Below are 12,672 nucleotides of genomic sequence, written 5' to 3' on the forward strand. Positions count from 1 at the left end.
CCACCAGGGTCAAGCTAAGCCCCTCCCCTTCAGACCAAACCCAACTATCCATTCACCACGACCAGGGTCAAGCTAAGCCCCTCCCCTTCAGACCGAACCCAACCATCCATTCACCACCACCAGGGTCAAGCTAAGCCCCTCCCCTTCAGACCGAACCCAACTATCCATTCACCACCACCAGGATCAAGCTAAGCCCCTCCCCTTCAGACCAAACCCAACTATCCATTCATTACCACCACGGTCTAGACCCCGGGGGGTTTCATCGGCTCGGTTCCCCCCTCCCGAATGATACTCCTACACAACGGGGCCTAATCGCCAAAACTCCATCACATTCATCTGTGTATTCCTGGCAATAAATATGTATTCTTACATCAACACCGTCTCTCCGGATTGAAGGGGGTTTTATGGTTTAAAGGTGGGGATGTTTGGATGATGCCTAAGAGAATTTAAGGGTGGGACCAGTTGGCTTTTCTCTCTACTTTATAGTGTGACTGTGAGCTGTCTTCTGGGTCGAAAGCCATTTTATCCTCTGAGGATGAAGTAGCTCTGTTCCTGCATTTGGGATCGATTTCTCTAGTATATTGACTTTCTTTCTTACTTCGTAGCGTCTCTGTTGAAGGCTTGTTTCACACAAATAAGATACAAATCATCTTAAATTCTCATAACCCATCAAAGCGTGACAAGCGTGCCATTTACACACGGCATCTATTGCACGTCTGTCCGTCCTGGGAGAGGGATCCCTCCTCTGTTGCTCTCCCTGAGGTTTCTCCCATGTTCCCCTTTAAACTGTGGGGTTTCTCTGGAAGTGTTTCCTTGTACGATGTGAGGGTCTAAGGACAGAGGGTCTAAGGACAGAGGGTCTAAGGACAGAGGGTGTCGTATTGTCATACTGATATTCTGTACAAACTGTGAAGTCCACTGAGACAAATGTAACATTGTGATATTGGGCTATATAAATAAACGTTGATTGATTGATTGATTGATTGATGCGCACTTAGAAATTTTCTAGAAAGTCTATATTTTTGAAATTCAACATTTCTCACGTTTTCACAGAAGAAATTTAAAACGGTCTGAAAATAAATGACATAGGAAAGCAAGAGGACTCAAAAAGCACTTTCTTGCATACATTATCAGCTATTATTTTAAAGTAATACATCTGGATGCATTTAAAATCATCTCTATAAAAGACGTTTCCTGTGTCGTCAGGTAAGTCCTCACCTTTTCACAGAAGCGCTCGCGGTCCTCTCGGCAGGAGAAGTACAGGTATCTGTCGAGGTGGAAGTCGTCGGAGCTGAGTTCTGCGACCCTCATGATGGACTTCTTGCACTCGTCTTTGATTGGATGAGCCCCCGGTTGCTCCTCCGCCTCCCGGACCAAACCTTTCTCCAGACAGGCAATCACCTCGCCCTGAGAGTGGATGTCCTGAGGGAGGGTCAAAGGTCAAAGCGTTAAAATTAGGCGTCAGGCATCGTCATACTTTTTATTTATTTAACAGGGACAGTGCACATTAAAAATCTATTATGCAAAATCCACTTTTTCATGTCTTTTATGCATCAACATGTGTCCCCTCTGGGTCAGGTCACAGCGTGAAATGAGGCGTCAGGTATTGTGATACATCTTTGCTATTAAAACACGAACCCTGTGCTGCCCAATCGTTTTTCTAGAACATATTACAAATCGCCTGAAAATGGTACAGACAAGCGGAAACACCTGTGACGAAGGTGCGGCGCTGGGCTTTATCGTGCAATCGAAAGTGAAACTTACGCTCGCTCCGTTGGGGAGATATTCCCGCGAGAGTGCGGAAAACTTTTTTATGGCGTCAGCGTCGACTCCAAAGGGTTAAACATGGGTTGAACACGATTCTTTAGTTTTAACTTTGTGTAGCTTCAAATCAATCACTTGTTTTAAATCCAATTATTACTAACTGCAACAGGAGAGAGGCAGCCTTCATGAGTGATCCACGTTTTTATCAAGGTTATCAGCTCCTGGTTGCACACTTTGTTTTTTAGATGTACAGCTAATTTTTCCACCGCTTACAGATGTCCCGCCCCTTAGCCTATCACGTACAATAGGCGCTTTCACACCGGAGTACTTTTCCCCCCGAACTAGGTCGATAACGGGGTGAGATTTGGTTTCACACCAAAAAGGATCTGGAACTAGTCCCTAGTTCGCGCAAACCTTTTCACCCCCAGATAGTCCCTGATAGAGAGGTGGTACTTTCCTGAGAAGGAAATGGTTCGTGGATGTGTCGGCCACGCTAACAATTTCTGATTGGCTGGGCGAATTGCAAACCATGCCCCGTAAAACTCAGAAAAGTTTTGTGAAGCCGGCATTTTATTTGCTCGCAGTAGCATTAGCCCAGCGCACCAACGGAGAGAGACTAACTTGTGGTAACACAAAAGAAAACATGGAAGCGGTGGAGTGATGAGGAGAAGTTGGCGTTCTGGCCATTTAATCGGAAGGTCAAACTCCGGGGACTTCCGGCCGGGGACTTCGGGCGGCAGTATACGCCGAGAAGTTGTTTGCGGCCTGCCAGTAAACCCAAAGCAGAAGAAGAAGAAGTGAAGTCAGCGGCTTCATTTGCGTAACCCTCCCCCGGGAACTTATTCCGGTGAGAACGCGATTAACTAGGACAGTTCGAGGGACTAAAGAGTTCCGGGGACTAAGTACCGGGGAAAAGTACCGGCTAAGTACTTGGTGTGAAAGCGGCTAATGTGTAAGCTAGCCAATAGGAGCGAGTGTTCCATAGTGATGTCACTATTAACGGAAGTAAACAAAGGAGTCCAATGGAGGCCTTTGGGAGAGGGAACACAGGATTGTTAGCCTTTGCAGACCATTTACATTAAAACCTGTATAACACACGACAGGAGAGGGAAAACCAAATAAAGCAGAATAAGGCCTCTTTAAACAACTGAAAACACTTTGATGTCAGATTTTCTTATGTGTTTTTTTCCGCCTGGACGTTATTGTCGAGAAGAATTGGTGAATGGTTAACGAGGACAGTTATGATCCTGGGAATTTAATCTCTTTCTATGGTTTAATAACACCTCTAAAACCTCTACCTGCACTACTGTTGAACCCAAGAAGAGCTTCCTCATGTTGTTTTATGGCTTAGGGAAGATTAGGCCTTGATAGTGCGAGGAGAATAGTTACAGAAGCCAAATAAGAGATATCTGAACGTTTTGCAACGCATGCATTTTCAGCATTTTGACTTATTTCACACTAAACATCAGATTCAAGGACCCAGTGCGGCATAGTTTGAAACAAGTTCAAGTTCATTTGCTGTAGCAACACTGGGAATGTTTGTTATGACGTGTAGCAGGCTTTACAGACACACATGACTATTTATGTCTTTAAATATAGTTCAAGAATCAGTGGGACACATGTAGAGAAGACTCAATTGTCAACATCGACTAAAACTACTTGAACAGTTAGCCGAGAGGTTCCCAGTTTGCAGAATGACAGTTTTATAGCTCCCATTAGAGCAGGGGTTCCCGGGTCGATCGCGAGATGTCTCTAAAAATAGAACAACGATATTCAGTTTTATCGTTAACGTCCTATAACATAATCTTCCTGTGCCAGAATAATGCACTTGAACGCATTAAAGCTTTGTGATTGGCCGGCGTGACCCCATGTGTCAGGGCGTGGCTGGTGGGCACTAGTTAGCTGACGTTGTCCGTGGCAACAAGAGTGACAGTCCGCACACACACAAGACCGCAATTATGGCAGAAGCAAAAAAAGCCCAAAATATATAATTTTCACTCCGAGTGGGAGGATGATTTTTTTTGTATCCGTCTCATCTGCAATGCGAGCGTGGCTTTACCGAAGAAGTGTAATTTAGAGCGACATTTCAAAACAGTGCACAAACGCTACGAGACGGAATTCCCTCCTACGCTCCTCTCTTCGTTGCGTGCATATGTAACAGAGTTAAACATGTGAATACATAGTTATAAGTTTGTGAATGTTTAATTCATAATAAGTTGTGAATTTTAAGAGATGAGATTGTTTCATTTCATATTTTAAGTTTCGTTTCCCGTGGGAACACCGTACCGTTGCACGTCTTTGTTTACTTCCGGTAAGTATTTTCCACCCTCCTCCACTGGCCATCGCTAGAATCTGGAGAATCACAGAACAGCCGGTCGTCAAGGGCCGGCTCGATTCGCTGACGGCCGTCACCGCCCTTAATGTTTTGAAAAGGCATGATTGAAGTTGCACCGACAGAAGTCCGCCATTTCCCCGCAGCGAGGCTCCCCCCCAGTCGACAGTTCGCTAGCACCCCAGCTCCCCCCCCTCTCTATTTGGACTGGTAGATCTCGGCAGACTGGCAACTTTAAAAGTAGCTCTTGGTTCAAAAAAGGTTGGGCACTCCTGCATTAGAGCGATGTCTCCTTTCCCTTTCAGAGTATGTTTTATATATATTGACAAATTAATAATTTGCTCCAAGTTTTTTAAATTGTGCTATCTGACACTAATGCGTATTTATGTCTTACCCCTCGTTACAAACTTCAAAATATAGGTCAAGAATCTCTGGGAACCATGTAAAAAAAGATTCAATTGTCAACATCGACTAAAACTACTTCCGAAATGTTCCCAGTTTGCAGAATGACAGTTTATTTTGACTCCTAACCGACATTAGTTTCCTTTCCCTTCAGAGTATCCTTTATATATATTCCTCTATGTGGTAAGAGATGAGCTCAGTCTGAGTAAACGTGGTCAGTGTAATCTCTGCTGTGACAAATCCCTGATAATTAAGTCGCTGACAAATTAATAATTGGCTCCCAGTTTTAATTGTGATATCCCATAATAAGCGCATGTCTAAAAGGCTTACGAGGAACAGTTTGTCTCAGCAGTGGGAGGAGGAGGAAATGGACTCACACGCTAACAGAAAAGACACTTTCTCAGGATTTTATTTGTATTTTACTTTGGGGTTTTTTCAGTATTGATTGATACTTAAATATTTAACCGTTTGTTAAACTATTGCTTCTTCAGCCCATGTGTTCTGCAGAATATCAGTGATGTGTCAGATGACTCAGCTTCTTCTTCTCTGACTTGTTTCCCCAACATGTTTCAACACATATTAACCGCATGAAGAAGCACATCTCACAACATTTCTCTAGAGAACCAGAAGACACTCATTTAAGATAACCAAGATTTACTTTACGGGAAGTCATGTGACCGTGCTGTAGTTCCTTTATAGCCCAACATTAGCCACCTTTAGCTTAGCGGTGGTGACGTGAAGTCATGTGACCGTGCTGTAGTTCCTTTATAGCCCAACATTAGCCTCCTTTAGCTTAGCGGTGGTGACGTGAAGTCATGTGACCGTGCTGTAGTTCCTTTATAGCCCAACATTAGCCTCCTTTAGCTTAGCGGTGGTGACGTGAAGTCATGTGACCGTGCTGTAGTTCCTTTATAGCCCAACATTAGCCTCCTTTAGCTTAGCGGTGGAGACGTGAAGTCATGTGACCGTGCTGTAGCTCCTTTATAGCCCAACATTAGCCACCTTTAGCTTAGCGGTGGTGACGTGAAGTCATGTGACCGTGCTGTAGTTCCTTTATAGCCCAACATTAGCCTCCTTTAGCTTAGCGGTGGTGACGTGAAGTCATGTGACCGTGCTGTAGCTCCTTTATAGCCCAACATTAGCCTCCTTTAGCTTAGCGGTGGTGACGTGAAGTCATGTGACCGTGCTGTAGCTCCTTTATAGCCTAACATTAGCCGCCTTTAGCTTAGCGGTGGAGACTTGAGGTCATCTGACCATGCTGTAGTTCCTATAGCCCAACATTAGCCTCCTTTAGCTTAGCGGTGGTGACGTGAAGTCATGTGACCGTGCTGTAGTTCCTTTATAGCCCAACATTAGCCTCCTTTAGCTTAGCGGTGGTGACGTGAAATCCTGTGACCGTGCTGTAGTTCCTTTATAGCCTAACCTTAGCTTTTTACTTCAGAAATAATAAAGTGGTGTTAATAAGTGGAGAGTATCCTGCTGAACTTTAAGTATCATAAACATTTGTTTGACACAGAGATGAATATCCTACACAACCCAAAATCACATGGAGAAATCCCATTGAACCAGGGAGATGCTGCCTTCAGGGTCCAACACATACATCTGTTATCTCAGCACCACTTTAGACCCAGTTATATTTGTATCTTCCCAGCCTCTCACCTTCTCTCCGGTGCTGATGCTTCCGCAGTGAAGAGTGTTGATGTCTTCTCGACATTTGTCCATGAAGCCGCAGATGAGCCGGTAGTCGCTGAACACGATGGTGGTCATCTTGGTAATGTACTGGTTGCACTGGTAGTCGGTGATGTTGCCACGATGATCCACCAGACAGGAAACCAGGAAACCTTTACCCAGCTGCTCCGATGCACACTCCTTAATCTGAGGGAAGAGCAACACAGAGCATTGTTGCGGCCGTAGTAATCCAAAAAAGTGCCACGAGGGACTAAACGAGAGAAAAACATTGTTTCCACTTTTATTTGTAAACGAAACAAGCAAACATACAATTCTCTCTATCTTCAACCGGCACAGGAAGTGAAATCTTGCCTCATTTTTTAAATATCTAAAACAGATACACTGTCCTTGGAAAAATATCTGAAGTTAGGTTGAGATGAAACCAGTCTGAAATGATCAGGGGAAAAATGTGAAAGAGAAAGAAAGGAATTCAGCTGCTATTTTAGACTAACATGTGTCTTGATAAACACTCCTGTAACATTTAGCTTATCACATCTTTCTTTAGATCATGTGGGGGAAACTTCTGCGTAGCAATGCAGGAGGAGTCACCGACTCAAAAGGAGACACGTGGAGAGCTGGAGCTCTGAGGGCAAACACTGACGGTTTATTTGGAGCTTCGGTCGGAGAATTCAAAAAACAAGTCCAAGAGCCAGAGGTTCTGACTTTGCCACGTCAATTCTGAAGAACTCTACCCCAGACCCGTGTCTTTAGCTAGTTCACCTCTATCAGCTGACGCCAACAGGCAGGAACAGGGAGACAGAACACATAGAGCACAGCAGCCAAGGTTACCGGAGTCTAAACTGATAAACTGGGTTAAAGTTATGGGCCTTGGAAAATATTTCCCCAACAAAGAACAGATCTAAGAGTTTAAAGAGTCTCCTGTGGAAATACCTTACATTTTGACAGGGCTTTGATTCTTAAATACTTAAAGGACCATGTTTAGGAGCATCTTTGTCAAGAACAAACATTAAACAGTATTAGGGCTGCAACAAACGACTAATTTGATAATCGATTAATCTATCGATTAATGAAACGATTAATCGACTATTATGCCTTGCACAATTTCTCAAACGCTCTGATTTAGCCATCAACTTTTAGATTTAGCTTGAGGTTGTTTTAGGCATGTGGAAACTAACAATGAAGACAATAAAGATGAATAATTAATTTAATAATATATGCATTATCAAATTAACTAAACACATTTTGAACAAAATTAACATTGCTTTTTATTTAAATTAAAAAATATATATTTCACATCAAAAGAAACAACAGTGTTTTAACAAATCGTATTAAATAATGTAAACAGAATAGCTGAAACTTTAACAAAATAAATAACTCAGTTACCTCTAATCATTAACGCATGTTTGTATCATGTAGTTAACTCCGTGTGTTGCTGCTAGCATACATAACACCTGACGTGGAAACGTTACTCGTGGATGGGGCTACAGAGCTACTCGAAAGACAGTCGAACCCGGTGCATTCCTCCGTCTGGATGTGGTGCACTTTTGCTAAATGTTTAGACAAATTGCTCGTGTCACCGCCCTGACATGCTAAACTCTTTTGGCAAAGAGCATCGTCCACATGGAGACGGGTAAAGTTTAACCACGCCTCGGAGCGCTTCTCTCCGCCATCTCCTCCGTGTGTGTGTTGCTGCATGTAGCAGCTGTGTGTGTAAACTGCCCCGCCCCCTCCCACACAGACGAAGGAGAGAGAGATCTCGTCTGGATTGGAAAGATCGAAAATACTCAGACGCATTTTTTTTGTCTTTTTGCATATTAGAAACGAGTTGGCGACACTAAAACTGCAATATAATGTTTATGTAGCAATAACACATATGAGATATATTTGAAATGTCTCCAGTACCGATAAAAAGACCGCTAACGTCGGAGCTTAACGGAATCACGGTCTTTAATAATTCAGCCCGGGGCCCGGTACCCATCCCTATTAAACTATGTTGTGTTTTTAGCGTCTCACCTCAGTGATGGTGGTCTTGCAAACCTCCACAGCGACAGACTCAAACTTTGGGTCGGTGGTCAGATTCAGCTTGTAGTTCCAGAGCAGCTGGAGGTAAACAAAAACACAAAACATCAGAACAACACATATTTATACACAGTCTGAAGATACAAGCGAGTATATGGATCTGTATGCTAGTAGTTTAACTTGCTGTTAGCATTTAGCATTTAGCATGTCAACACCTAAAACATGTTCCCTGTTGATGTGAGACACCTAAGAGTTCAGGAGAAGCTAGTAAATGGATTACAGAAACAGACGATGATGATTTAAAGTGAACTGATATAAAACCAGTAGGTGAGCCTGAGACCGGGCGTGGTTTTGTTAAATCCATTGATCTGAAAATACTTTTGCAGTTCCCAAAATGTTGTGCTTATTTCTTATTTCTTTCATGACTACATGTTGAATGTCTCATAGGGCAACATGGTGCATGCTGGGAGATGGAGTTGTATGCGGTGCAGACACTTACATGGTTGCATTCGGCTGCGATCTCAGTTTCCTGAAAGAGAAGGAGAGAAAGAAGACAGAGTTTGTATTTAGATTATTTTACGAGGTTTATTTAGTAGGTATGAGAGATTTCAAAATATGTATTGAAGATGCACCGATCAGCGACACACACACACACACACACACACACACACACACACACACACACACACACACACACACACACACACACACACACACACACACACACACACACACACACACACACACACACACACACACACACACACACACACACACACACACACACACACACACACACACACACACACACCTTGTTTTTACAGATTTATTTTCCTGCTGCTCTGACCTGAGCTAACCTGCTGACTTCCTGCAGAACAAACAGCCCGCCTTCTTTAAAGCAGAAAAAAAAACTGCCATATACCCTGAGGGTGTGTGTGTGTGTGTGTGTGTGTGTGTGTGTGTGTAGATGGTCAAAAGAGTTTCTGACTGTTTACCACATGCCATAAATAGGCTGTCTGTGTGTCTGAATATTCATGTGTGTGTGTGTGTGTGTGTGTGTGTGTGTGTGTGTGTGTGTGTGTGTGTGTGTGTGTGTGTGTGTAGAGAGTATTTCACACACAAGTGTCACAATGCTCTTCTCACAGACACACGGTGAACGCAGTGAGAGCAGATGTTATAAACAGCTCAGTGGTCGGCTGAAGTGAAACCAGATAAATAAATGTTGGCGTGACCCGACACCAGAACAGGAACAGATGTATTTATTTTTAAAATGGCCCAGTTTCTTAGAGAGCTAGGTGAAGTCTTTAAACGCCTTGTATAACTTTAAAAACTCTTAAAGAATGTACTTAAATTAAAGAAAAGTAGAAAAGCAAGACATTTCCATATTTAAGAGGCTGAACATTTATATTGTACATAAAAAAAAATGCTATTAATCTGTACTCAAATGACTCTTTGGTCAACTTCTAATCGAGAAGTAATTTTTGAGCTCGCCCACTCTGTTCTGATGAGTCCACCACCGTTACAGCGGAACATCAGTGTTTATGTTTTACAATGGTGTTTGTTAGCAACCAGGAAATGACACCAGTAATGACAAACAGATGAGAATGCTGCGTGGGGTCTGGGTCGTGTTGGGGGGACGTTGGGGGGCTCGCTGCTCCGCCCTTTGAGGCTCGAGGAGCGGACAGTGTGAGCTGGGTTACTGGTGTCGGTTCCTGGTTGCTGCGTAGGGTCTGAGCTCGGAGCTCCGCGGTGTCCGCTGGCACGGCACTTGGTCTATATCCAGCATCCAGGGAAACACAGCGGGAAATCCACCTCACACTGTCCGCTCCGGGACACCCGAGGGGCGGACTCCTGAACTGCTCGGGAGTCCGCCCTGGCAGAGGCTGTGCCTATTGTTCTATAGCTGTGTGCTAATTGGTCCATTTGGACTTAGTGACGTCAATAGGCCCTGGAAGAAACAAATGGAAAAAGAGAAATGTCCATCGAGGCGTTCTGGGGCAGCACAGACAGGTCTTCTCTGTGTTAGAGTTTCACTCCCTACAGGGTGTACTTTGAGGGTTTGTGACTCTGCAGACCGTTCACATGCAGAACAACCTTCATAACACACAAGGGGGCGGGTGATAACCAGAAAAGCATGACATGGGACCTTTAATGCATTATGCGAGGGACTGCGGATGGAAAGGCAGATTTACACTTGGCACATTTCATGTTTTAAGTGTTCATTAAAGTGCAATGTCCCTGCCAAATAAACAAATACATATAAAATATAAATGAACTGCTGGTGTGTTTCTGGACATCCATCCAGTCTGCAAGGAGAACCACACCTCAGTCCAAACATCTCCTCATCATCATCATCCTCATCACTGCAGCTCTGAGTCATGAGGGCGTAGATCACATTACATCCAAAGCCACTTACAATGAGTGCAATCTCAAACTCAGAGCAGCTGTCAGAGGATCAGAGGAACAGAGGATCAGGACTTCTGCTCTGGTTGTTCCTACGATCATTCAAAGAGGTTATAGAAATCTTCCTCTCGGCTTCCTTCGGCCACTAATTTATTTGTTGTTTGTTTGTCTGACTTTTGTTTATACTCCTGTTTTTCTCTGTAAAGCGACCGTGGGTCCCATGAAAGAAGCTATATAAATCTAAGCTGCTATTATTATTATTATTACCGGCCTCATCAACAATCAGAATCGTAGGTTGACACAACGAGGAATTTGACTGGATGTCGTGGTGCATATGTAAGTCAAACTAAAAACACAGATAGAACTATTTTAAGAACACTATAATAACATTAAAAAATATAGCAGTATTTACATAGAATAAAATGCTGGGGACCCCCACTGACTTCTTATCCACCCCAAAAACATGTCAACAACATATTGTTCTTTTTTCTTTCCTAATACTGTGATCCAAGTTCAACTCTCTGACTGCTTTCTGCACTGCCCTCCACTTTCAAAAGTGAGATGAGAAGTGCTCTATTGATCCCAAGTAGGGAAATGGTTGTGTTGCAGCAGCATAAAAAAGAGAAGGCCATGTACAGTAAAAATGTTGAGACTAGAAATAAACAAGAAAGTAGGAAATATACATGTTGAATTTACAAATGAACAATAACAATATATAAAGCAAGTTATATACATAAGTATGTGAGGGATGGAATATTAAATATTAAACTGAATATATACATTTAAAATGTACAGTGTGACTCATTACTCACTCATTGTCCTAAGTGCTGTTGTTTTTTAGCTTTTAAGGTTTTTGTATATTTAAATTTGTTGTAAAAACGTGTCTTTAGTTTTCTTTTTCAATGCTGAATAGTTTTTTAACCAGTTTAGCCCCGAGCCTGTTTTCCAGGTCTCAGGCTCGAAAATGACATTCCCAGAACAAATGACCATAACTTCTCTTCTAAAAGGGTTAAATGAATAATCTTTTTCCTCAAAGTAATGATAAACCTGTGAGTGGGATGTAGAAGTGTCAGAATCAATATAGGTTTTTTTATTTTAAAGTAAATTCAGATTGAACATAGAAAAGAAATCTAAATTATTGTGTCCGTCAAAAAAAACATGACTTCTAGCAAAGACCACCCTTGAATGATGGGATGGTAGACTAAAAGCTTTAGGAATCCAAACTATAACATATAATAAATACCCTGTATCAAGATTGATGCAAAACAAGTGACCTTTGACCTTTTTAGAGAGGTTTAGAAAAAAAAAAACACTTCAGGGGTCATTTGGGTGGATTTTCCATTTCTCTGGAACCCATTGGTCGATTTGGATGATTGACACCTCTTTTGAACCGTTAGAGCCAATAGAATCGAGGGGAAGTTCCTAAAATCCATCTAAACATTACCCATTGGTGAATGAGTGATGCATAGCCAGAATGCCCCAGAACCGGAAGCTGCGATGCACTCTGGTGGCTTTCATTAGCAGCTAATATGAAATCTAGGTTTTGACATAAATGATGTTGGATTATCAGAAATCATTTCAAAGTGACGGACATTAGATTAACCTTCAGCAGCGTTTTTATTGTTTTGATGCCATTGACGACAAACATTTTTTTTGCGGTAAGACTTCTTTGCAGTTTTTGCTCCGTAAAGCTACGTGGTGTGATGTCTGGGATTGCTTCCCCTGTCGCGAGTTTTGATCGCTCAGTGATGACACTTGTACCCCTAGAATCTGTGGTAAAAATGGTCGTATCGTCTGGAGCAGGAGAGGACTCTTTAAAGTAGAGACACTACATACTGATATACACCTGAACATCAGCAGGAGAGGACTCTTTAAAGTAGAGACACTACATACTGATATACACCTGCACATCACCAGGAGAGGACTCTTTAAAGTAGAGGCACTACATACTGATATACACCTGAACATCAGCAGGAGAGGACTCTTTAAAGTAGAGACACTACATACTGATATACACCTGAATATCAGCAGGAGAGGACTCTTTCAAGTAGAGACACTACATA

General features: G+C 42.7%; 1 protein-coding gene across 1 annotated transcript in view; it reads right to left on the minus strand.

The window, feature by feature from the left end:
• The window catches only part of LOC307027405 (Golgi apparatus protein 1-like), a 43,944-nt gene extending 35,143 nt beyond the window's left edge, over positions 1–8,801 (minus strand). The window contains 4 exon segments of the mRNA XM_079695645.1: positions 1,219–1,422; positions 6,158–6,373; positions 8,201–8,287; positions 8,706–8,801. Coding sequence (XP_079551771.1) covers positions 1,219–1,422; positions 6,158–6,265 — 312 coding nt within the window. The 5' untranslated portion in view covers positions 6,266–6,373; positions 8,201–8,287; positions 8,706–8,801.
• Between the last annotated feature and the right edge of the window lie 3,871 nt (positions 8,802–12,672).

Source organism: Notothenia rossii, assembly GCF_949606895.1.
Source record: "Notothenia rossii genome assembly, contig: scaffold_223, whole genome shotgun sequence".
Taxonomy (NCBI): domain Eukaryota; kingdom Metazoa; phylum Chordata; class Actinopteri; order Perciformes; family Nototheniidae; genus Notothenia; species Notothenia rossii.